Source organism: Triturus cristatus, chromosome 2_1 (assembly GCF_964204655.1).
Source record: "Triturus cristatus chromosome 2_1, aTriCri1.1, whole genome shotgun sequence".
Lineage (NCBI taxonomy): Eukaryota > Metazoa > Chordata > Amphibia > Caudata > Salamandridae > Triturus > Triturus cristatus.
In genome coordinates this window covers 1,127,060,896-1,127,088,424 of record NC_140581.1, presented here as the reverse complement: position 1 = coordinate 1,127,088,424, position 27,529 = coordinate 1,127,060,896, and the positions used below count along the sequence as shown (strand labels likewise).

At 42.5% G+C, this 27,529-nt stretch overlaps 1 protein-coding gene across 8 annotated transcripts in view; it reads left to right on the top strand.

Moving 5' to 3' along the window:
- Positions 1–27,529, top strand: part of PTPN13 (protein tyrosine phosphatase non-receptor type 13) — an 830,096-nt gene that overhangs the window by 293,599 nt on the left and 508,968 nt on the right. For 6 of the 8 annotated variants that reach the window (XM_085636547.1, XM_085636545.1, XM_085636546.1 and 3 more), the window contains exon 7: positions 14,692–15,246. The exons of the other annotated variants lie outside the window; for them this stretch is intronic. In XM_085636547.1, the coding sequence (XP_085492673.1) occupies positions 14,692–15,246 (555 nt within the window). The remainder of the gene's footprint in view (positions 1–14,691; positions 15,247–27,529) is intronic. 8 annotated transcript variants of the gene reach the window in all.

Here is a 27,529-nt window from a genome sequence, read left to right as displayed (position 1 = left end):
CAATGCACTCCTATGGCTGGGCAGACTAAAATGGCTTCCATTATTATCCAGTTTAAGAAAAGTAAGATGACTTCCTCAACCATTTCCCAGGCTGGAGTTAATACAAAACATTGGGAGATCTCTTGGCTGAAAAGAGCAGAATGTCGTCCATTGGTCTGCTCCTTGTCGGGGATAGTGTGATAGTTGCCCGTTCTGTGTGGTGGGGAAGAGCAGAATGGCTTCCGCTAATCTTCTGAACTGGTGAGAGTTTCATGACATTCACTACACACCTTATGTTGGGAAAGTGGATGGCCTCCATTAGTTTATCTTGGACAGATGATTTACACTACTCTCCGCTGAGGCCTTGATTATGTCCGGCCCCAAAAAGGGTGTGAAATATATGGCACCTGATACATTCTGTTGCTGCAGGGACTCGAATTGATCGGTTGAGATAACTAGCACCTCATTCCCGTTATTGACCTCAAAATGAGGAACAACATATGGATTTTGGTTATTACTGCTCGAAAATCTGCACATCTCAATACTTCTTGGCTATTTGTCCCCCAGAAAATGTTACCATGTTTACCCTGCTGAAATTTACCATGGGAAAACTGCAAGGGAGGTTTGCGTTGTTTATGACTGTAGTTATAACTGTGATATGTTTGGTTAGTGCACATACTGCCATTCATTTGGTTCACTGTAATCAGACATGAGAAGATGACAGTAGAGTGGCTTTGCCTAATTACCACAGGCTGCGCTGGGAGAGTAGCATGACCTCAGTGCCATCCCCCTCAGCATGAGCGAGTAGATGGTATTCTCCCTTCATCCAAGTCTGGGGAGTTTGATATATAACACCGCTCTCGTCTTGGCATGGTCCCTTTTACTCCCAAGAAGCCTTGTGCCATATGTAAGGAATTTTGGGTTCATGAAGAGACTGTGTGGAAGTAAGGCATAAGGACAGCTGAGGAGCTTGGTTTCTAGGGAGAGACGGAATGTGAGGCTTTTGGTAGACGAGGCACATCGAGCGAGTGTCAAGAGCTCTGTTTACATCAAAAGACTGTGGAAAGGGCTGTGGCACTCAGACCGACTACAGACCTTGATGCACATTTGCGAAGTACAGAAGTGGCTTGATGCTGAGGAAAAGACCATTATCAGAAGTATGGGGCACAAAACCTGACTTAGTGCAGAGAGCGACAACATGGATGGACAGTTTCAGGTAGCATGAGGCACAGACTCAGTTTGGTGGATTTTAGTCGTGTTGACCGTATGAGAAGCTTGCCCCCTCCATCCATCAATGTTCAGGAATACTGAGATACAAGGGACTACCAGAGATTGTTTATATTGTAAGCAGTATTGGACGCTCTATCTGTACTGTTTCATACTTTTCAGTGCCAAGTTGCTGTTAACAGATAATAGCATGTAGAAAGTGTACCAATTTATTATAATTTCCCGAGATCCTCGAACAGAAATGTTGTACATTTTTTAAACCAAACTGTACGCCTGAACTTCAGAGTGGTGGTAAGAAGTTTCAGCTTTGTCTGGTATTAGGGGCAGAATCCGGTATTGTAACCAACATAAGTAATATAACTCTGGGATCCTTTGCAGTGAATTAAAGGTATAGTCGTCCCTAGAGGTGAATAAACCCGGTGGCGTTTACAATTCTATATTTCCTTTTTGTGCAAAAACATATTGCTCCCTCATCAGCACTGCTAGTTAAATATGTAAAGAGTTGCTAAATAGGAGGCTCTTGTAGCATCAATGACCCCCCTACTGTTGGATTATTAACGGCCTGATTTACATCTCGGTGGGCGAGTTACTCCGTCACAACGGTGACTGATATCCTGTCCGTCGAAATATAAATCCCATAATATCCTATGAAGTTTATATTTTGTGATATCCGTCACCGCTGTGCTGGAATAACCCATCCACCGAGATCTAAATCAGGCCATAACTACTTATGGGCCTGATTTATATTTCTGCGGACGGTTTACTCCGTCACAATGGTGACTGATATCCTGTCCGTCTAAATATAAATTCCATAATTTCCTATGGGATTTATATATCAGCGGACTGGAAATACATCACCTTTGTGATGGGTAACTCATCCCCGAAATCTAAATCTGGCCATAAGCCTGATTTGTAGCTGTGGCCGCTCATGTAAACCCGCCCCAGCCTTGGTCTTTCCATTTATATCTGAGGTGGGAACAGACCTTCTTTGTATACACTTAGAATTGTATTTTGATCCAACTTCTTGAAAAAGGCCAATAAAAAAAAAAGTAGTATTAGTTATAATAATATTTTTTTCATGAAGAAGAGGGTTGGGCCATCATTTATGCCTCAAAGTATTTGGCATCCATTCGTTTTAGGACTACATCATTCTCACTTAAATATAGTTCCTAATAGAAAGATCCCAAGTTTTATCCACTCTGATGGTTGCGAGATTGGGTTCATCTTGTTGCATTTAGACAGGAGATAGAGATTTTACAGACTTGCACTTTTCTCTGTTGTTCTAAACATTACTCCGGACTTTCAGCCCTAGTCAGCTCTTATACGGTAAATGTGCAAGTCTTTCTGCCAACTTGGAAGCTGGTTTGCGCTTTATTCTTCAGTTTTGTTCACATCTGTGTAATGTAGAAAAGACTAGTGGAACTGGTGGGATGAGGGAAATGGTGGGCGGCAGCGTAGATGCTCTCAGCGCAACAGTTAGGAACTACGCACATGGTGGAGCGGGAGGCTCTCTGGACGCCAGATATGATTGGTGAAGACGATCATATAACAGGATGGCTTTTCCATCACATCAGCCTAAATGCATACGTTGGCTGTTCGAGTGTACAGCTTTCCAGCTGCACAGTACAAAGAACTTTACCATGTTTATTATTTTCGCACAATTTATGACTGGATGCAACAAAGAACATTCAATGACTAAGGTTGTAAAAAAGCTGTGTAAACCTAGAGTTGTGTATTCATTTGTTTGTTCTCTGTTATCACTTGGGAGTTGAGAGGAAGGGAGTCTTAAAAATGCACAGTCACACTGTCAAGTTTTAATGCTACTGATGGATATTCCATACTGTTACCATTTAGACCGGACGGCCTACCCATCAAGATAGTTTCTCCGTTAGTTGACTATATGAGTGATGCCTCTCCTGGACACAAAGAGCAACTGTTGAGTTGCCATGAATGTTGAGTACTCTTCAGAAGTTGCCAACCCTTGGGCTGTTATGATGGTGTCTACAGTCAAGTTTCTTAGGTTGCATGGGCTGATAGTTGCCACAGATTCATTTTCTAAATGTAACACAAATTAGGTGGTTCAGAGCAAGTCCTCCTTTGAACCCTTTGGTTGGACGTAGCATAGCAAAAGGGCCTGTTTTAGAAAATCTGACTTTTTTTGTAGATCTGACATTAGCCAAGACCTTTTAATTTTACTATATTGAATACAAAATATAGTTACTTTTTGGGGCTTTCATCCAGTCTTCATGATCCATTGGTGTATTGTGTCGTTCCTGTTTGTTGTCCGCCCGCTACTTTATATAGCTTGGTGCATTGGGTCAGCACACTTTGCCACTGGCTAAATTCTCTGTGAGTATCTGCAGTCTGCTCTTTCACAAGGAGTAAACCTGCACACAAAGTAGGTGTCTTTAGTGCCAGGCATTACTATGGCAATGTGTGTGTGCTTTATGAAACCTAAAATCTAAACCTAAAAACTAAAAAAAAAAATGTGTGTTTCAGACAATATTTCTTTTGTATTGGCAAGCAACTGGCAGTGCTCTCACCATTACAGTTTTATTTTTTTTAAAAACAAGCACTGACTAAGCCAAAAGGTTAGCAGCCAACATCAGACCTTTTGGCGTTGCCAGTGCTTGTTTAATTTCCTTTCACTGAGTACACTATGGCATTTGCAGGTACAATAGATAACGAGTTCCTTCCCTTAGACCCTACTTGTCTTGTGAATAAATCCCGTAAAATATTAGAACTTAAAATTAAAGCGTTTTGATGCCTTAAATGTGCGGTACTCCTACCCAGATGTGAGCTTAAATAGTATTTATATGGGGAACGGTAAATGTAAAACTGCATTTATCGCAGGGCAGACATGGCTTGAGAAGTCCTGGTGTATTCAATCACACCATCTCCACAGGTGCTTTTTTGCCGTCAGTAGAATGTAAAATAACTAGTAGTGGATACTTTTGTGAATCTATGTCAGGAACATTATCTTTGAAGTTTTTTTAGCCCAGGGCCACTCTGTTTGGAGATAGTGTGGTTTACTCCAGCAGGCCTTTCTCTTTGTGTTTCTTTTAAAGTACAGTCAATACTATGCGTCTCAATGCACGCGCGTCTCATTGCACGCGCGTGCGGTTAAGCCAGGCCTAACAGTAGCAGAACAGTTCTAGTATAGTCTTGCTGCTTCAGTGAAACCCAATCTGTAGCTGCTTTTATTTCAGCTCTGGGCCAGAATGACGCGCCGGATAATGTACTTCTGATAAATATAAAAGCTCAATTCGTTGGAGAAATGAACTGTTCTCAAACTCTTGCCCTCGGGCTGATGTGGTCCCACCTTGGGGAAACCCATTCGAGGAAGCTGGAAGCTTTCCTTAAATCAGATAAGACAAGAGCCATCTACTTCTACTGTTTTGGCAACAGAAGCGAAAGACGAGGTTGTCCTAATGTGCTGTCATGGCCAAAGAAACCTCGCCTCTGTGGTGGATCACTTCAGGCACAATAAAGTGTAATGTTTTCTTTAATAGCACCACGAGCCTCTGGCTACTTGCCATCTACATAATCTCAAAATGGTATTCCCCATCCCTCTTGCTTCATTTACATTTACATTTACATTTACTATCTTATCTAAAACGTGTGATCCTTCTAAGTGGTTAGTAAACTATATCCACACAGACTTTAGTTGAAATCTAAAGACAGGGCTTCATTCAAACGGAAAAGGATTAGCTTCAAGAGTCCTGGACGTTTATGTAAAGAATCATTTGCTTTTGGGGAAAAGTCTTAATTTCAGAGGTTTGTTCTGGTGGTTTACTATAGTGCAACATCAGGCGATGCTTCGTCCTGTCCCACCATTGGGTCAGAGAGGAAGCCAGGGTGCAGTTGACTCTCACATAACACTGATTCGCCACAAACCAGCTTTAAAAAAAACTTTGTTCCAATCTTTCCCCGTCCCTTCTCGTATACTCCGTCCCCCAGTGATCTTTCCTCAGTGGAACTGGAGGGATGGCCAGCAGAACTTTAGTTGTTCTGTAATGGATAACAGTTAACTTAAGGGCGATGAAGCTGAATGTTCGTATCCCACGGATGCATGGAACGCGTATAGGGCATTATTCGATGGCACCTTCGGCAGATGGGGAGACCTAGTGCCTGTAGAAGTAGGTAAGAAGAGTCGTCGCCAAAGGCAGAGGCAACAACATGTCTGTGCGCCACCCTGGAATCCTGGAGCATGTAGGATTGGTATGCAAGTATGGCACTTTTCATAAGGGAAGGACTCTCTAAACTCAATAAAACTAATAAAAAAAATTTAAAAATCACTTTTATTTTTTACTTTCAAGATTTCTTTAAGTACTTCTAGTTTTTTGACTAGCATCAATTTGACTGTCACATTTTAGACTAGCGTCTAGTTTGACTGTCGCATCACTGGATTGATAAGGTCCAAGGCTTTGGAATGCATGGTGTTATTTTGCATTCATTTGTAAACAGTGAAAGTCAACAGAGAGATTTATATTTTCTTGCATGCATGTATGCATGCAGTACAGAAATATATACTTATGTTTACTTGCATGTACACCTACATGTACACAAATAAATCGAGATGTACATAAGTGACTTGCTTTCCTGTCTCCATTATCAATGCTTCCTGGGGGTCGGTACTCTCAGCTTGTTGGAGAATGTTTGCATCGTTACCCTGCAGTTAAAGACCTTACAATGCTATCCCTACACGTGGGTTCTTCATATCTTTCCACTAATAGCTCATAGAGGCACATAAGAACAATTGTGCAGCACGTGTTTGTATATCATTGTGAGTTTAGTTAAAGCTGACATGTTATCAAAGATGGGTACCTCTTGCAAAAATTGAATATATTTCACAACCTTAAGCAACGCTGAGTGCATACAAATGGCTGGGGTTGTTGTTGTCCCTATATCCATACATTTCTTTGTAGCCATCCTTCAGAACTGTCTCTTCCCAGGATGGCACAAAGTCCTTCATTGCCTACATTGTCTTTGAATATATAGAACTATGAAACTTCTTTATCAGAGTTGGTTTAGCTTTAATAGTCTGGCCATAGAAGCATTTATGTATTTAGATGAAACCAAGTATATGTCACTGCTTTCCTCTGCAGATACTATAACATTGAAGTAAATTGTAGCATTCGGATGGGGGACCAGTTGGATAGCGGTGAAGGGACACCACTCCTGCAAGAAAGAGGGCATATTTTTAATTTAAAAGAAGTGTGTTCATGGGGCAGGCCAGAATTAAAGATACTGATGTCATCTTTGCTTATGTGCCCCAGGGCTGCTCACTCTTTTTAATTCGGAAGAGCAGTGGGGATTAAAAATCAGTTTTGGTATGCGGTTGAATTTCATCTTAGTTGTAATCAGCTCCACCGGTGACGTTTGATCCAGGGCTTTTGGTGCATGTACATTCATCTAGTTTCCAGCTGACCTGTTGGGTTTTTTCATGCTCGGGCATCTTTGAATTCCTGAATTCCTACAGAATCCTGCCCCTGATATTTTGAGTGAGATGCCCATTTCGGCACATATATGTTCTACTCAGTCACTCTATCCTGCGACTAGATCTTCTGATTGACTTCCTGCTCGTTGATATCGTTCGTGGACAGAGCAGGTGGGCCTCCTTCAGTTGACCAATGACCATGTGAATTGATTTGTAGGTCATCATAAAGAGGGCGAAACAATAAGTAGCCACGCCTCATTTTCAGCAACATTCAAACAAAAAAAATAAGTATGCGCAATTTACGACTGAATACTTTGAAGTCAAAGATTGTAATGGTAAAATCCCTGATCTAAATTTTATACGGAGACTCCACTATACTATACTGAGGTCATCCAATCTCGGTAAATCTAATGGACAGGGAGTGCTTTAAATTCCATGTATACTAGATCCAAGATAGAATAAAAAAAATTAGTTTTAAGTTTAACAATGTATATACTCCCAATATCTGTTTCTTATAATGGCTGTACTAGCTCAGTTTATGTCGTTTGCCACTCCCTTCCCCCACCACAGTTTAAGCCCAATTGAGGAATTTTACTTTGAATGTGAGCAATCCAGAGCTGGCAGATCAAATCTTTAACTGAAATGTTCTTGCAGCCCCTGTTGACATATTGATGCTGCTGGGTTTAGCTAAGGATTAGCCCAGACAGGTACATGTCTAAATTCAGATTAATGAGCTACATTAGCAGCTACTAACTCTTATATCAACATCAAAAGCAGAGAATGTGTAGAGAATCAACAAATTATTCCCATAAAAACGTTCTGAGGACAATTGAAGCACATCACGGTCGCACAGTCCCAGACCTCGCCACCATCTACGGCCACAGCTTCTGTTTGAACATGTAGTATTAGTAGGAGACAGAGAGCCCCTGTTGTGTGCAGATAAAACTTGCCGAATTGATTAGAATGCAAGTGCTTTCTGATATCTTGGCTGTAACTATGTCCCCTGACTACTACATGGCAATGCCAAATAGTCGATCGTAGTTACAAATGGCACTTATTTAACCTGAATGGCTTCTGGTGGACTTTGAGACTGTCTGTGTTTAAAGTTCTGACTATTAATTGTTAGCTTTGTGTTTTTCAAACCTCAGTTATTTGTTTAAGGGCTTTAAGAGTCAGTGAAGACTGTTCCCTGTTCTCACCTTTGGAACTGAGTCATCTGTAGAGCTTACACAAGGTAATAGTTCCCATAATCAGGTGGACAAACCACTGTGCAGGCTTTGTGGTGTGACTCCAGTTCACTAATAAAAGTTTTAAAGTTGCAGCAAGTTGACAACCCTGTGTAACTTACCACATAAAAAAAAGGCTGTGGACCCCCCCGTTCCCCATAGCGTGCACATGCTGTATTTCTGGAATGGCTATTATGATGCCTTCGAGGAACCCACACTTGATTTAGAAAATCTTCAGCTGGGATGTGTCTCCATTATCAGCTGCCACCGTCCTATCAATATAGGCCAGAAAAACCCACTCCACTGCTTTGAGGGAGATCGATAGATAGCGGGAGACCCTATTCTGCTGGACCTGTGACTCGCCTAAATCCTGCCTGACATTTCAGAATGCTCCTGTTCTGATCAAAGTGGATCTACAGTCATTTAAGCCGAACTGTGCCGTATATTTTACGCACCCTGCCTAGAAAGGATATCTGGCAGGTGTTTTCTGCGATTAAGGAATCCAATTTCTTGAGTATTAATGTCACTGTCACACTTAGCTAGAAATGGAGGGCAGAGCCTGATGCGCCTTATCAAGCGAAACAACAAACATCATTATCCATGGGGTAACATCGTAGCTGAAGAAGTCTAGATGGACCATGACTGGACCGTGGCCTTTTCTACTTTCTTTTCTGGACATGGCCTCTTCTGGAGAGCTTTGACAATTTTATCATTGGCCAAGCAAATCCCCCCTCTTGGTTGGGTGACCCTCACCTTTTGTTCATGCAAACTGGCAAAATGTTAATAGCGTATTTTGTTACTAACTGGCGCGTTAGAATGCCCTCTCCTCTGTCTGGATACATTCCAGCACCCCAGACAGTTATTAAAATCGGCTGCATTCTGTAGCCGTTTCAAGCTCACAGCAACAAAATGCATTTTCTTACCAGCTCATTTTCTTCTGCTCACTGTAGGCTTTAGCACGCATGGTGCTGTTGTTGGTGTTGCCCCCTTTAAGTTCTACCAGCACTTTCTTTCATTGACACTCTACATTCCTGATCAAACCATTTAGGAACTTTTGAGCCTACCCGGTTCCTACCTGGGTTTATAAAGGCAGAAGCCTGCATCTTAACATTTCCGAGAAGCCAACCGACCACTGGGAGAGCTTAACAGGTGCCGGGTCTTCCAGTCCTATGAAATGTGGAAAGATTGACTTTATCATTGGAAAAGGCTCTCCCCATATTATGAACAACAAAACAAACCAGTGCCAATGCTGCACCTAATTCAAGTGAACAATTGAAACATGAACTGAATCAAACAGTTTCACGAGAAACCACTTTTTCCGTTTGATTAAATCGGCATTTATTTATAATCAATCCATTTATTTGTCAATTAATGTCTTTTTAAATATCACATTTAACACATATTCAAAAAAAGAAGAGAACCACGTAAATATATACATTCACATAAACAAATTTTTGCGACACCTCTATTTGCATACCACACTCAATCATACATACTAAACATACACTTTCACTCAAACATCCTAAATCACTAGTTATGATAAAAAACATTTATCAAAAAAGAGTCAAATAAACCAAAAGGCCATCAGCAAATATAAATTGTGACACTTATAATGCACTGTATATAATCAATTTAGTTTGATTGGCCTCTAATGGAAAAAGGTCTACGCGTTTCGAATCCCTTTGTCTGTCGGGATTCTCGTCAGGACCAACGTTTTCTGAAACAAAGCAGAAACACATCCGAATTTTACAAAAATGACCCGAAAGACATTAAATTCTAGTCCGCACACCTCGTTTTAACATCTTACCTGCAGTTCACCAGATGCAGAAAGGATTCTCAGATCTGAAGTCAAGTACTGACCTAAAACACAAGACAAAGAACCAAACATATAATCTAAATGCAACCTGGGTTCAACCAACTTAACACTAAATGGAACACACGAGAGGATGACAATCTTACTTGTCGAGCTTGTTGTGGTGTCTAAATGGTCATTCTCTTCACTGACGTAATAATCTAGATCTTTGGAGATTGCCGTCTTCCCAATGTGGCGCACGCCGTCTTTTCTATGCAACTGTTGCACTTTGCAATTATGTCAAACCTGATGAAAAAATTGCACCGCAATTTAATAATCATCTCAGTATATAAGGCGTCTCTATATATACCACTTGCGTTCTGCAAAAGCTTTTACCTGAGCGATTATGCACCGTTCGTCCGTGCTCCTCAAGTAGCGTATAGATCTGGAGCCTTTGAATTTATTGTATCTCCGGCACAAAGGTGTCAACTCAATTGTAACTCTTTCTCTTCGCCTATGCCCGTTCTAATAGGGAAGTGAAGATAAAAGGTGCAGTTTAATGCTCTCCTTATGTATAAAGGACATTCCAGTTTACACACATCAGTCCACGGCTCAAGAGTTTACCTGGACTTGCGAGGAGGTTCATCAACGCTCTTTACTCCGTGCTTGTTGGCGCCATACTTTCACAACCAAGACTTCGTTATTTGAATACAGGTTCTTCCGCCATGAAAGGATCATGGGAATTGTAGTTGCGGAAGTTGTCGATGAAATAAATCAATACGCCGAAAAGAAATTCAACTGAATTACATGGCCTTTGCGTTAACGTGCCTAAGATGCCCCTTGGTGGTCATTCCGAACAAAATATGATTTAAATCAGTGTCCGTAGGGATGATGATTTTGTCTTCGTATTTTTTGACATGATCAAAACTTTATTTAAAAAGGCGGAACACCGTAATGTACTGCCATGTGTTTGACCATGGACGAATAAACGATCATTATGCCCATTCAGGATACTTCATACACGGTAAAGTGCATCCACGGTGGGGCTCCTATCCCGACTATTGTACGCCAGCGTCGATAATAACTTGGGTGTGTTTCAATTAGCTGGTGTGAGTGTTTATGGGAACGAACAACAGGCTGGATCTAATGTTGTACAGACTACCATGGTGGCTGGAATGCAATACATGTGTATATTCATGCCACTTGGGGATTGGGACAAGTCGAATCTGGTGATAGTGGCTTGACCTAACACTGAACAAACTAAATCGGGAGATCTATTGGATTCATCACCCCTGCTATTGTTTCAGATTTTTGCACGGGCGTCCTCCAATGATGTCACCACTATGGTTGGAAGGCAATTACAGATTGTAGATCTCAGAGATTTCATTTAAGCCGTCGACTGACGTATTAAATTTTAAAATAAGCATTGCTTCCCTTTTTAATAGTTTGGCATCAAGGTCACCACCACGACTGTCCTGTTCCACTTTGGAGATTATGGTCCATTTTAAATCAGTCTCCGTGTGGTTGTTAAGATTCCAGTGATTGACCAGCGGGGCATTTTGCACTTTTTTACGAATTCTAGATTTATGTTGTTGGATCCTTATTCTGATCTCCTCATAACTAGTGATTTAGGATGTTTGAGTGAAAGTGTATGTTTAGTATGTATGATTGAGTGTGGTATGCAAATAGAGGTGTCGCAAAAATTTGTTTATGTGAATGTATATATTTACGTGGTTCTCTTCTTTTTTTGAATATGTGTTAAATGTGATATTTAAAAAGACATTAATTGACAAATAAATGGATTGATTATAAATAAATGCCGATTTAATCAAACGGAAAAAGTGGTTTCTCGTGAAACTGTTTGATTCAGTTCATGTTTCAATTGTTCACTTGAATTAGGTGCAGCATTGGCACTGGTTTGTTTTGTTGATTATAGGTGGCTTGGCCTTGCTGCTAACTGGCCAAAACCCGAGTTGGTTATTCAGGCTCCCCATATTATGGCCATCCCACTTTATGCTTCCTCTGTTATTGTCAGCCTACAGATTTTCTTGTTTTTTCAGAACAAAGTATGTTAGGCCATAACTGTTCTCAAAACGGAATACTCTTAAATAAAATCCCATCGTTTTGGTATGTCCTGCAGGATTACTGCTATTCTGGAAAAGCTCCTCTACAAGTTCAGTGGCGTGGAACATCTGTTACTTGCCATTGCTTTGCCAGTCTTTGTCTGAACCAGCAACACACCATCATCCTCGGCTTGTCGCTGGGAGGACATAAGAAAGTGTTATTGACTGACCGTCTGCGTGCAGCTCCAGCAGTGTAGACCAGGACAATGCTGCTTTAGCTTTACTAACGAAGGGAGGTATGATGACGTGCTGTCATCTACTCCTCCCCACGCAAAGGGGGAAGGCATTACTAGAACTATCAGCAATTGTACCACCAGTGAAATAGGTAAGGATGAGATCACCGGTTTCAGTCTTAGAAGATAGTGGTTCTACTTGGAGAATCACATCACTGATACTTCGAACTACCTTCCTATGTAGCATCTCACGAGGAACCTGAACGTGCTCGCGATATCATAAAAGCTGCATGGGATGGATTTCAGTGCCCACCTAGGCTGTATCCCCGCATACATGCCGGCCACCTTTTGAAAGGCCCCTTTTCTACTTGTGTTTTTCATAGATGCAACTAGTGGCTTTGTAATGCCACACATGCAGGCCACTAGGTCAGTACGTTTCTTTATCGAGATGGATAGGTGGTTGCCATTTTGAAAGTGTTTGGTAGAAATCAGTCTCTGCTTTGGGAGATTCTTGTCCAATATCCCAAAACTAAAGTCTCTATGGAGATCATAGTATCTTGTGAATATAGGAACATGTTTATTTGTCCATAGGCCTTTGTTATCTGCTCTTTGAAGAGGAGATGTAATCTAGTGGCTGCAGCTACAGATTGGAACAGGGGGAGCCAGATTCAAATCTCGGTCTCAGCTCGGTTTTTAGTTATTCTGATCAATTCACTTAATCGCCCTTGTAACTTAAAAATAAATAAATAGGGCAACACAGTCCGGTCCTGGGGTAAAGCATGCTTATTCCCTTGGACTAGGATCAGATTGTCAAAAAACTGCAAGAAAGTAGTTGCACAGTCTCTGGTAGCTGCTCCTCACTGATGCGGTATGAACACACAGTAAGTCTGATTCTCTTGGTGATTGTTGTGACTTTGCTGTTTGTAGTCACGGATGTGCTCTTTGATAAAGGGTGCAATGCACAAGTTTGGTTGGTGCCTTGTGTTGAGTGTTTGTGCTATGATTTCTCAAGGTGAGTGTTTCATGAAATGTAAAACCCAAGTGAGAATTTATATTTATCATAAGACTGCAAGGTCTTGAGTGTTTATAAATTCCTAACTCTGCTGCATTGTTGGGTGCTACAAGTTTTGGTATCTTGAGGATTACCGTATATAGATTAACCTTTTAAAGCTGGCATAGATGCAACTGGGTACATGAGGATTCAGCCATCTTGTATTTACTGCTACAGTAAGAGTCTTAACTGTAAAGCCAGCAGGGGATACATGTGTGCCACAGATGTGTGATAGGCCATTTCAGCTGGCAGAGTCTCAGTATGCATGCTACACTATACTTTTTCTCACAGTTGCACTGGCAGGTTGCATCATTTCCTTCAAGTTTGTATTTTGAGATGTGGAAATTGCTGTTTTACTATTCCTGCATGGGTAAAAAGTGATAAGTGATGGGTAACACACCTTGAGGGTGTTTGAGGTAGCGTATGGTGTAAGGAGACTTTGACAGACGCTCATTTCTAATATTTTTAAAATTGACTTTGTTGGTACGTGTTTCAGTTTTCTTGTGTTGCTAGATAGTGAAGAAATAATCTAATACTTGCATTATCATTTTATATAAGTTGTTTAAACAATGTTCTAAAATGACATTGTTAAACTAAAGCAATCTTATGGCTAAGTTTTGCAGTACAGTAAAATGTAATGTTGATGCTGGCAGTTGTTTTTTTAGGTTTCGCCTACAGATTACTTATGATGTGCTTGTAAAATCTCTTGTAACAAACAAAAATCTTAAAGGTGCTTAGAGACCGCCCATTACTTACCTTTACTTACCATTGATTGGCTCCTATATCACTCTCATTTTCTTTCTTCCTGTTGGTCACTGGCTCCTGCCTCTAGCTTCCTGCCCGGATTCACATCTTCATCCTTGCTGTGGAGCTTGGACCAAGTACTGCTTCTGACAGCAGTGTCCTTCCACTGGCCATTCACTTGTAACATACTTGTTTTGTTTCTTTCCAGCATCCACATTCTATTCATTGCTTGCCTGTCCTTAACAACACCTCAATTCCATCACTGCATGCCCTTTCCCCTTATGTTGCTGGCCTGTCCCTCCCACCACCTCACTCCTGTCACCGAATGCTCCTTCCCCACCCTGCATAGCTTGTTTCAGATAGCGCGAAGTCGACAGGAAGGACTTGGAGCACTTTATGTGAGAACCAGTTACATTACAGAGGGACACATTGATTTTGACAGGCTCGGGGAGATTAAATGATTTCCCCAGAATTACAGGACTTTGCGCTGGCCCAAGACTTGAACCTGGTTCCTCAGCTCCAAAGTCAGCAGCTCTGGCCATAAGGCTGCACTTTGACACGCTGGTGACTACAGGGGCATTTGTTTTAGAATAAAAACTGCATATTAATAAAGAGAAAATAACAATTTTAACTTGTTTGTGCATGCATAGCTTAAAGTAAAAAAAAAAAGCTCATACCGTTGTGGAACATTAAAAAAAAAACATTGACAAAGCCAATAGATCTTGCACAGGCAACACCTATTGGCTTTGCCAATGCTTGTTGTTTGTGTGCAAGATTTTCACTGGGTTGATAGCTTCTAGATGTAAAACAAATCGGTAATGTAATATTGTATGCATCATATCTGAGGCATCTGCATTTTTTTTTTAATGCTAAACCCTTTACCCTTCCAATGTTAGCACTACGCAGTACCTACATGAAAGATTTTTATCATTCCAGGGAGAAGCACCGCACTTGAAGCCTTACACATACACATGCCACCATTTTCCGAATCCCAGCAGGCGTTGCTGAACAGGGGGCTCAGTAAATCCATGGGTTTCCTTGCCTACGCTGGTGGCCAGGACGAGGAGGACTCCACACACTGCACTACCTCCGACTGCACGTCTGGGTATGAAGACTTCAAGGGCTCTCGTCCTCCGTACCCTTACCGACTGGATGACTTGGAACGGCACAAAATGCCCAGTTCTGACCAAGCGGCACAAAGGAGGAAGAACTGGGCATCCTCTGTGGACTTGCGCTTTGTAGTCAACAAGCCCCCCAACCAAGGACTTGCCTCAGGAGAGCCCAACAGACTCCAGGGCCACCCTGAGAAGATTGGACTACGGACCGCAACTCTCGCCGGGGCAGGGGCAGATCCTTTCAGCCCACAAACCCTGGACCAGGAGCGGCTGGGGCCTGAGAAGACCGCTTCTTCGGCAATAACAAGTGCCTTGGACAGGATCCGCGAGCGGCAGAGGAAGCTGCACTTGCTGAGAGAAGCAATGAGTGTGGAAGGTCAGTTTTTTTCTGTTAAATTTGAAAGAGTGTGGGTCCTGAATGCTGTGGTGTCAGGGTCATAATCGTTACACAGAAGGAATGTGGCCAGACTTGAAGACTAGGATGGTTGAATACCCTGAGGAAGGGAGAGGAGTAGCCGGCTCCATCCAGTCCCACGTGCCTGTGGTATACTTGAAAAACCTCGTTAGTGGCAGATGTTTGAGTGACTTGCCTGCCGGCAGTGATTTACAGCCAATAACCTAATCATATGTCATTTCCGGCACCTGGCCCTCTGGTTGTACAGGTGAAACAGATGCTTTGGAGACTATGAGCCTAATTTAGATCTTGGTGGACGGGTCACTCCGTTACAAGGGTGACAGATATTCCTCCCACCGAAATATAGATCCCATAGGATATAATGCCATTCATATTTGGCAGATGGGATATTCGTCCCCGGTGTGATGGAGAAACCAGTCCGCCAAGATCTAATCGGGCACGATGTTCTTACTATGTTTAACAAAATGGAGAGGGGGAGCGGGTGAGGGGGGCGGGCCACTGAATGATTACTATGACAAGACCCCCAAGCTGCTCCAAGTGCTGTTCGAAGGCAAGTTAGGGAAGCCACACCTCTGCCAAAGTGCACGCACTCCAAGCTGCTCTCACCACGGGTTCCTCATATGGTCAGAGGCGACGTTTCAGAGTCAAGGCTTGTTTATGAATGTTTCAGCTTCTTGCGAGTGTTTTTTTTTCTTTTTATTGAACTCATATTAGTTGCTATGGGGTTTGATAAGTTTCGTAAAATTCGGAAGCCCGTTATAATGGACAGTGGCTAGCTTAGCATATGTATTTATTTATTTGAGAGTTTTCTAGACGCCTGTGCTGTTTAGATGATGTCATACAGTGGCCCGCGTGTTGCATTGTGCTTGAGAATGTGCGTGCTGTTTGCTTCGTTCTTCTGGAGTGCAGGGCTGTCGATTGTTGGCCTTAGGACACAAACTAACTCTTACAAAGTATTGCCTGTTAGCAATAGCAACTTGACGTCAGCCGCATTTTTAATCCTATAATGTGTCCAGAGGCTTACGAGTGTGGCCCGTAAGGAAATAGTCCCGTGGCCGCTGTTTGAATTGTGAAATTCAGCAATAATTAGTGTTCAGTGGGCCCCTCAGGGCCCCAGTACCATTGCACCTGCTACACCAATGGAAACTACGCCCCTGGACGTGCTCACGTGCAAAGAGGCCCATGGCTAGTTTTCCACAAGACAGATTTGTGCAGTCCACGCGCGCTGATCGGCAACTCTGTAAATTAGTGACGAGGTGCTGACAACACAACGCGGAAAAACTGTGGTATAACCACTGTGTTGACGTATGTATTTAAGACAGCGTGATTACTTGAGAAGATGACGTACAGCGTCTCACATGCGTATAGACATAGAACAGGTCAGTGGCACCCACAGTCCCATACCTGTACACACGTATACTTACTCGAAGAGCGTGTGGTAAAGATCACATTAAAATGAGTTCTTGAAACAAGGCAATAGAGAAACTACCTTACGCTTGAGAAAAGTTGAAGTAGTAATAAAAAACAGCCGGGGGTCATTAAATTATTTCGGAAAGCGGATATAAACAGGATTGAAGTTTTCAGCCAACAGTCATTGTTTTCTTAACTTTAAATTGCACACATTCCGAAGTTATTGAATATCCTTATTTATAGATGGCTAATTGGAAGAAAATGGGGTTTCTAAACCAGTAGCAGCACTGCCACCTTGTGGCGAAGACCACTTACGAAGAAAAAGTGAAGTCTGAGGACCGTGCTTGCAGCCCCCCAGCCTTGTCCTTTATAAACTTCATACTCGGTGTTGTATTGTACTGCAACATTTATATAGCGCTTCCATCCCTCTGCGGAGCGCTGAAGCACATGTGCACGTGGATAGCACGCTGCACGTGGATAGCAGGGTGCGCGCGTGGAATGAAGTTGTCTCTGGATACTGAATGTGGAGCGTTTCCAGGGCGGCTTTAGTGGTGGTGGCGCCTGGCGCGATTATGTTTGTTGTCGCCCCTTCTCCCCCCACCCCATGGCCACCGCTGCCACAGATTCCCTTACTACCACCCTTTAACAGTGCCCCTTAAGTCTCCATAACCACTCTTTATCACGTGCATTTATTTTGTTTTTTAGTACCACTCATGCCAGTGTAGGGTGTCGGAGCACTTTACATCACACACATATTACACAGAGACAATCAATCATACGCATTTAAATCAGTGTATAGTAAACGTTAGATAAGACCGAGGTCTACAAGGGGTAGGAGTCATGTCATCCATACTTGTAGGCAATATAGTTCGAGTGTTTGATCTGGAGAAGCAAAAACTCAAATTTAAATTGAAACACCATGGTTGGGGGTTCTCTATAATATTAAGAATTGAGTTCTACCCAAATGAACCCATTTTGCAACATTAGGTTCATGAAAGATCCTAACAAAGCGCTTAGAGACCCCTGGGTTATAGTGCGCTATACAAGTCACAAGAAATAAATAAATAAATAAATAAAGACTGAGGAAAAATCCTAACTCTCTAACCTATACCTTGCAGTTTTTATGAAGTTCTTTGATGACAGTTAATTGCTCAGTGTTCTACATTAGGATTGTAATTTATAAACTGCAAGTAACAATTGTATCTCTCTGACACAAGCAGTAACCTACTGATCTATTTACATTATATTCTCTTTGTGATCTGCATGATACACATTCTTTGCAGCAGGCATATTAACCCTCTGTGCTACCTTACGATGTGCTAAAACGTCCACTAGACAAAACTCTGATCTCTTTCTTTCTCTCGCTCCTTAAAGAACATTAATCACTAGAGTTATTGTGACATTTTTATTGTTGCCTGAAAATTGCTGGCGGCAAAGAACGCAGTAGCAGGTGCTTTTAAAAACATAATAAACTTTGCCTCCACCTGAAGTCAGCGCCCGGTGCGGAGGCACCAGTTGCACTGCCCTAGAGCTGGCCCTGAGTGTTTCCATGTCGTATGTGTGGAGCCACGGAGGTGTGGTTATCACGTTGTCGGGAACAGCGCTTAGCAGTGTGATGGATGAAGTGTGAGAGACAGGCGTGCAGTTTTATGTTTTTTCAGAAGCTCTCAGCTTTGAGCCGCTCTGCAGGTTCCTTACAATATTTCTTATGTCCGTAGTCCCCTGGGCTAGGTACCACACTGGTTTGTCCATTCTGAGATACCTAGTTTACATTTGAAAGTTTAGGGACCTGAACAGGCATAGGCTGGACAGAGACATGGATCAGAGAACTGCTCGGTTGCATTTTCTTACGATCAGCCCATATGTGAGATGTGCAGTGCTTGTGTTGGAGTTCTTGTGGCAAGAAGGCCAGCAGTATCAATTAGCAACCAAATAATTATGTTTTTTGTGGTGATTTAACAAGTAGGCTAACTTTAAGAAAAGATGGTTCTTTCTTCCACTGGTGGAATATTTTTTCCTAGCTAGACATAATATAATTTCAGTGGGTGCTTTATGTCACTATTGATATAATCAGGCAAGAACGAAGTGATTTTACGATATCAATGCGATTATTGTATTGTATTGTAAATTAGCCTTTGTACAACGAGTCACACTTTGTGGTGGAGATATGTTTCTTGTGTCCCAGTGCTAAACAAGGGTCGATATGTGTGAGTTTATCCTTAACATGGAACTGGGGCAAAAGAAGCTTTGGTTGTGAACAGGTACAACTAGTGTACCATATATGTATCCGTTAGAAACATATTTGAAGTTTAAGCTTCAGGAGACTTGTAAAAGTATACTATTTATCCTGAGGGTTTTAGGGGATTTCCACTAAAACTTTGAGCTTTAAAGTGCTGGAGTTTAAGTGCACGAATAATAAATATGTGTAGGTAAAAACTAAGTGATAGGAAGTGAAACATCCCTATTAAACTGGATTCAACAGTAAAGTTTAGGAAACGTGCTAGACTGGAAGAGCAGAGATCCTTCCTTATCCATTCCCGCTGACATGTTTTGACTAAAAAATTGTCGTTATCAGGATTCCAAATTAGCAATTGTTGTAGTGAGGATATCGTATAAAGTGACATCACATGACCTTTGCCCCAAGGAAGACGTCAGTGCAGGTGTATCCTATATGCCACCTGGATGGGACAGTGCTTCTAAAATTATGGAGATGTTATCCCATACAAAGGAAATCCTACCACATTTCTAGAAGATGCCTTTGAATTTAATTTATTGCTTAGCCCTCGGAGGGTAATTTCTCTACCTTGCAACAGACGATATACTTATGTAAAGTCTTCTTACGCATTGAAATTAAACTTCTACCTCTTTGTAGTAAATGGTGTCCCTGAAATCCATAAGGTAGCTACTGTGGTTAAGCGAAAACATTTTTATGCTTAACCACAAGAAAAAGAAAAGTGTGCATGGAATATACATAAATTAATAAAGTAAAATATAAAGGGTACCCACAGACATTTTTTTTCTTCTAAAAAACGACTTTGTGTAACTGGAACAACATTATAAAACATAACAAATATTACAAAAATACAAACCTATAACATGGTGCTCACAGGGTTACCCATAATGAACATACATAAGACACAAATTGCTGTGTAAAAAAACAAACACAGTGGCAGAGAAATAATATACACATTTGTCTGATGTATCACAAGATCAACATCACAGGAACAGTATCCTCTTTAGTTGCCACAGGGAACTCAAAAGACTGCCTGAAATCCAGCCAGCTGTTGACTATCACCCTGTGTACCCTCCCGTGATGGACCGTGCCTCCAGGGCACCTTTTATCTTGTTGCAAAAAGGATGTTTCTTAAATGAGGTCAGCAGAGAATGTTTGTTAATACAGACCACACCCTCCATTAATGGACAGCACATCTGAAATGAGGCCGGCCGTGGCGTGACGTAGCTGGCCTTCGGTAGTGGACAACTCAGGTGAAGTGGCTTCCGACAACTGAGAGCGTATCCTCCTTTAATGGACCGACCATCTTGAGTCAGGTCTGCAGTGAGATCTGGCGAGGCACACCTTTAATGGACAGGGCATCAGAACTCAGGCTTGCAGGGCAAAACTATTTGATAAAGGACAGTGCTTCTGAAATTCTGGCATACGTCGATCCTGACAAGAGGTCCTGTCTTCTTTTAATGGACAATATCTCTGAAATTGGGCCATCTATACTACTTTACTGACTGTGCCCTTCTGCAGTGGACAGTATCTTTAAAATCAATTGAGCACTTGTAGTGATATTAGTGTCCGGCTATAGTTTTAAGTGCGTCCTGTGCACTTGATGCTAGTTTGAAGATAGCTATTGTCTTGCCTAATCATCTACTTTCTACAAAGTGTTGACTTCACAATGTGAGGGCTTATTACCAGCTGGCTGGGTGCCAGTGCGAAATGGCTTTTGTCCGACTGCATTGCATTTTTTGTTTTCACCACATATGAATTGAAAATGCTGAGCCTGCCAGGCTGCACCAGAAGCCGAAGGATAGTTGGATCCAGTCAGTAGGTACTGCTCTTGCAAAAGCGGTATCCTTCTGTCTTTATCCGTAAGGTCGACAGCGTGTCGCAAATGAAACAGTTAATCCCTGAATCCTCAATGGACTGATCCAGAACTCTCTAGTCGGATCCATTTGCAGCTCAGGATGTTTGATTCCACCTCTACGACAGATTCATGAGATACCTGTTAGGAAGAGAGTTCTCTTCAAATTGACTTGCATCATGTTTAAAATCTGCACGGAGAGAGCCCCTCCCTACATTTTTACAAATTTCAGAAATACCGGCATAGTCATTCCCTACGATCAAGCAACTAAATTATGATGATTGTCCCTCTATTAAAGTGGTCACACTGGAGCGGCCTCCCTTAAGGGTACAGCAACCCAAACTTTGGAGCTCTATTCTGGCTATAATCATACTCAGAAACTACTTATGTTCATTAAAGCCCTTAGCCTCATGGTTGCTCAGGACGGCTCCCGTCCGTCATGAGTCACGGTAGTCGTGTGCTCATGACGGCCGGGAGCCATCCGACTGTTGCCGCTCTGCCCACGCGTGGCTAATTCCCCGCACATTAATTGGTGGGCGGAGGTTGGACGGCTCCCGGCCGTCATGAGCACATGCCCACAGTGATTTAGGACGGCCGGGAGTCGTCCTGGGTACCTGAGCGCCACGCCCAGTCCCGCCCCCCTTCGCACCGCGGCGGAATTTGCCGCGCGGTGAAGGGGTTAAAACCTAGCTTTTCAATCAGTAAACTAACCTTTACTGTTTAGCCTTGCAGATTACACTAGTGATGCCATGCTCCACTGGAGTGTTTGTTGTGCTGTACAATCTACACTAAATAAGCAAATACCTAATGATTTTGGATATATATTACAATGAGTTCTTTCTGCTATTTAGTAGACAAACTTTAGAGGGAAAGGGCTTTGGGCATTAAATCGGAATTAAAGGATGACCTGGGCACGAAGTGCTATGTGTTCAGATTTGAGTGAAAGATGAGGTTTCTCACAGATTGGTAAACATATTGCTGTTGGTTGACCCATTGAAAGTAGAGGGCAAGGCATTTTTAAAAGTACAATTTTGTGAAGGTGGTCTGATTCCTTAAATAAATTATTCTTAGACATAGCTGTCTTAACATCAGGAAACTTTTGAGGAATCTCTGAGCTACATTTGTTTCCAGCACAATTGACCTGCATGCTTAATTCCTAGAGGCTCCAAATACACTGAATGTCTAAGCTTCATCCTCAGAGAAGACAGAAGTCCTCGTCCTGGGACCCACCACCTCAGCCTGGGACCACACTTGGGGTCCCACCACCATCGGCAAACCCCCCAATCCCACGGACCACGCCCAGAACCTCGGCATCATACTCAACTCCTCCCTCAACATGACCCGACAGATCAATGCCGTCGCCTCAACCTGCTTCAACACCCTCCGTATCCTTCGTAGGACCTTCAAATGGATCCCCCCGAATCCAGAAAGACTGTCAACCACTCACTCATAACAAGCCGACTAGAATACAGAAACACCCTCTACACCGGAATCAACAGATCTCTGCTTCAGAAAGTCTAGCCCATCCAGAACACTGCAGCCAGACTCGTCCTCGGCATCCCACGACAGGAACACATCACCCAACGCCTGCGAGATCTCCACTGGCTCCCCATCGAGAAGAGAGTAACCTTCAAGCTACTCACTCACACTCACTTCCCCCCCAGCGCCTTGAGACGCTCATGGGTGAGAGGCCCTTCACAATTCCCTGATTACATAGCCTACCATTTTGATAGCATACTATTTAATCAGGCCTTAAATATGGCTGTATTTTAACCCCTAAAGCACAGTTTATTTAAGGACATCAAGAGCGTACAGTATTTTCAAGACAATATCTTTGCATGATAGAGGCAGCAAAAATCACGAAGAAGGGTTAAGAGCAGATTTAAGGAGACACTAATAAAATACTTAATGTAGACTTTGGTGAATCCACTGTTTGGGATTCAAGTGTTCTCTAAATGTCTGGCAAAAATAAAGTTGCTAAAGTTGTCAAGGGGTTCTTAATCTGCACAACAAGAAAGAGTTGATGCACATTCTTGGGGTGGTTGAGTTATATGCAAAATATATGGTTATTTTTTTCTGAGAACACTTTTTCCCTAAGGTAGCCTGAAACATTTAAGTAGCAATTAGGGTGTCAGTTTGAAGAACATTGACCCAAATTTTACAGCTGTTATCATCCCTAATATCAGAGACCTGTATTGTCATTGTGCTGTCATGAACTGAATGTGTAATATTTGTTTTGGATCAACACCACTATCTGGCCATGAACAGCTCAAGTTAATTCCCAGAAAAAGCTAAGCTGGAGAAAAATAACATTTTGTTCTGGGCAGTGAAATATTCATTCTGTGTGAAAGGTGGATGATGTCTGCGCTTTAGCAAGATTGTTACACCCTTTGGGTATAAGACTTGTTATTGTGGAGTTGAACTATGTAGGACACCGGGGAGTCTCATTAACCTCATCGATGCTCAGGACGGCTCCCGGCCGTCATGAGTCACGGTAGTCGTGTGCTCATGACGGCCGGGAGCCGTCCGACCGTTGCCGCTCCGCCCACGCGCAGCTAATTCCCCGCCTGTGCGGGCGAATTAATTGGTGGGCGGAGTTCAGACGGCTCCCGGCCGTCATGAGCACACGCCCACCGTGATTTATGACGGCCGGGAACCGTCCTGGGTACCTGAGCGCCACGCCCAGCCCCGCTCCCCCTCGCATCACGGCGGAATTTGCCACACGTAGAAGGGGTTAAAGGAGAGCTGCGGCTGGGTTGGCTTCTCAAGACATTACGTGTCAAGTGGAAAGATCTATTCATAATTGTTATGCTTGCAAAAACAATTAGAAAATCTCAATTTATTTTAGCCCCCATTAACTCTACATTCAGCACTCACTTGGGTGTCAAGCATGGCTGGCAGCATGGCAACGTTTACTCTGGAGTGGTTGCTCATGGAAGTACGGGCTAAAAGAGACAGTTCAGGGCCGGCTCTAGGGCGGTGCGACTGGTGCCACCGCACCGGGTGCTGACTTTGCATGGGGGCACCTGTTTTCTAGTTTATATTGTGTTTAAAAGCAACCACTGCAGTCTTCCTGACCTCCAGCACATTTCATCCAACAATAAAGATGTCAAGCCTACTCCTGCGATTGATGTTTTTCCTGGAGAGAAAAGGAAGTTCTGTCTAGTGGAAGTTTTGACTGGGGGATGTTTTGAATCATCATAAGGTAGTGCAGAGGGTTCATGTGCCTGCTGCAAATAATGTGTATCATGCAAATCACAAAGTGAACATAATGTAAATAGATCAGGGGTTACTGCTTTTGTCAGAGACTTCGTTTTGTTACTTGTAGTTTATAAGTTAAAATACTAATAAAAAACAGTGAGCTGTTAACTGTCATCAAAGAACTGAAATGCAGACTTCAAGTATAGATTAGAGCGTATGGATTTTTTCCCCAGACTTTCAATATTCTAATGTTGTACAACGTGTTGATTTGGGTAGAAAACAAATCCAATTATTAAAGATAATCCCTAACCATGGTCTTACATTTTAAATTCGGAGTTTGTGCTTCTCCAGTCCAAGTCCCCCTAAACTTTACTGCCTACCAGCATGGATGACATACACATTCTACCACTCTGTCTTATGTAAAGTTTCCTCTACATTGATTTACACACATATGATTGAGTAATGTGTGTACAATGTAAAGTGCTCCGACACCCTTCACTGTTAAGAGTGACACTATAAAACTAATTAAATGCATCTGAGTGAGAGTGGTTATGGTGATATAAGGGGTAGTGGTAGTGCGGGAATTCGTTGTGCAGGTGGTCGCCAAACAACATTGTCGCTCAGGGCGCCACCAGTGCTAAAGCCGGCCCTGAGACAGTTGGTTGTGTATGAGTGATAACATGGGGCGATGAAGCCAGTTCTAGAGACGAGGCACAATTAGGGTGGTTTTGATGATAAAGGCGTAGAGTGGCATCAAAAAGTATACAGTTTGGGGTGACAGAAACACATGAAGGAGAATGGAGTTCAGGGGTCTTGTTGTACTAATTTAGATCCTCTACAAAAAATCCACTAGAATTCCAAAGAAATTCAAATATTTTGTGTCTCAATATTGCCCTTTTTGGGCCTGGCTTGACTTTGATTGGGCTGAAGTGAAATGCTTGTGTTGAAAAAGAGTGCTTGTGCGTTTTTTCTGTTGGAATGCTTCTGCTCAATCGAGGAGGACTGAGTTGGTTATGGCAACACGCCAGTGATCAAGGCTGTAGGTCTGATTGGTTTACTAGGAAAAAGTATGACAAATGCAGTAGGCATGATGACTTATTGGTTGTGAGCAGCTTATTTTGAAGCCAATAGGCCTCAAATGCGAGACCTATTGGCTTTGTCAATGCTTGTTTTTTTGCAACCTCCCGTGCAACATAATTTGCACAAAGGTATAATTTTAAGGAATGAAACTTAGTGAACGTCTGCTCCTGGTGGCATTCAATTACCTCGTGTCCAGTCTGCTCATAGATATTGGAGTTCTGCGTTTGAAATTGCATTCTGCTGATGAATGCTGTCTTCTGTGAGGTTTCTCTTAAGAATGTGGTCTACGAGGTGTAGCGTTCGAGAGTTGGGAACGATCTGGAGCCAGTACAATAGTTAACAAGGTGCAATAGATTAAATATTCTGTAATCTAGTGGGAAAGTTCTGCCTTACTTATCTAAGCCTTGTTTCTCCTTTTGTAAGCCATTGGCATGCAAGCTAGTGATCAGTTGTATGAGCTGCTTAAAAAAATGCGTAACGCAAGCCTGAAAATGTGTGCTAATATAGTGACCGTCTTACTGTAATAATCTTTCGGTTAACGTATGGCTGGCATGATGTATGGTGGCCATTCTTGGCAAAACTGTATTTGCCCCTTCCATAGCAGCAGCCCACCCTTGACATTGTGGATGTTTTGCCCCAGTTCTGGCCATCCCTGTCATTATAGAGACCTACTTGTGATATGCTGAGTGTTGACAACGTTCTGGTCATCCCAGGCATGATTGTAGCCCATCCTGGACATTTCGTGAACCTCCTAGGTATAATTGGGACTGTTGGGATAATGGCTCTGTAATTCACCTAAAGATGTCCACATGCTTGGCATTTTGGGCAAAAGTCTGGCTATTCCTGGCATGATTTATGCAAAATTGTACGGTTCGGCGCTCTGATACCCCCGGGTCTTTTTCACGCTTTATAAAACCGCTAAACAAATAAAAAATGCTAATGAAATCTGTTAACCATTTTTTTTAAGTACCCTAATCATGGCACAGAAAGTGGTAAATAAAGGGACTGAGTGAACCACAGGATAAAGGGTGTAGGCTAGTCTGGAGATCTGTAAAGATAGATAACCTATGTTGTTAATTTTGTGTCAACCATTCGACTTTGATTACCAACTGCCTTCCTTTAGCTAAGCTAGGGGCAGCTAGCCAACCATTGGGGTTTGACCACATGTGTAGGCAAGCTTGCATCCGCCTTCATAGAGCTCTGCATCAAATTCCAAGCAATACAGAGGGGGTTGCAGAATGTTTAATGGAGTATAAGTTTGCTCTGAGGAAACGGAGACTTGATTTGCAGTTAGATATCAGGGATAAACTGGTTATTTGCTGTAAGCTCAGAGCTACCTACATGTTTTGGCATATTGCCAACCATAATAAGCTAATCAAATGTAGCGCCAGGAGTGTGAGCGTGAACATTGTCCCAGACATGTGGATGGGCCACTTCTGAATGGTCTGTGGTACAATGGTAAGCAATACTGAAGGAACTGAGCAACCATCGCCGACCCCTCCCATTGATGTGAATTTTTCCCTTGATGAGGTATCTGAGGCTTTAAGTAACAGCCCTGCAAATGAAAGCCCCTCACCCGATAGGGTTCTGTGGATCTATACAGGCAAAGTTCTGACCTTTGAACGCCACTATTAACATATGTTATGTTATGTCTATAGAAACTGAATCCCCCAGTCTTGGTGATCTACCATTATAGTTCCTCTATTTAAGAAGGGGAGCTAGTCGAGTACTTGTGGCTACAGACCAACCTCTCTTTTAGACTTAGCAGTGTCATCTTAGAAAGCCTGACTCAGTGGGTATCAGATAAATCTACACCTTAATGCGCAGTCTCAAAACGTAGTTCAGTCCACCTGGCTTTCATGGACGTGTCTTGCAGTTTTGATAGTGTGGTCAGGTCCAGGTTTTGGGGAATACTGGAAATCTTGGGGGTAAACAAGTTTTCATTTCTAAGAGACCTCAGTTGTGACCTACAAGCTTCAGTTGGGTATGGTGAGAACAGCGAGTGTGCAGACTCCTTTAGTCTTGCTCGAGGGGTTCGTCAGGGTTGTGTGTTTGCCTCAATATTATTTTTATTGTAAATTAATGGGCTTGAAGCAACCTTGATTGAGAAGGGTCTGGATATGCCGGTGGTCAAGGACATGGCTGTGCCTGTGTTAATATATGCTGGTGATGCTATTCTCTTTTCAGAAAACTTCTAATGGGATTAAAATATTGCTGGATGCCTTTTTTGATTTTATGGGCCAACTGAGTTTGGAAGCTAATTTTACCAAAACATTTGTAATGTGTGTGGCCCGAGGAATCTTAAAACGCAGCATCTTTCCATTCAGGAGAAATCTATTACTAGAATTCATAAATTTCCGTATTTAGGCGTTACTTTTGAGTCACAATGCCCCTGGGCTCCGTGTTTAGCAATGAGGAGGCCGAGGAATATTAATTCTTTAGGATATCTGTTTAATCTGGCAGCA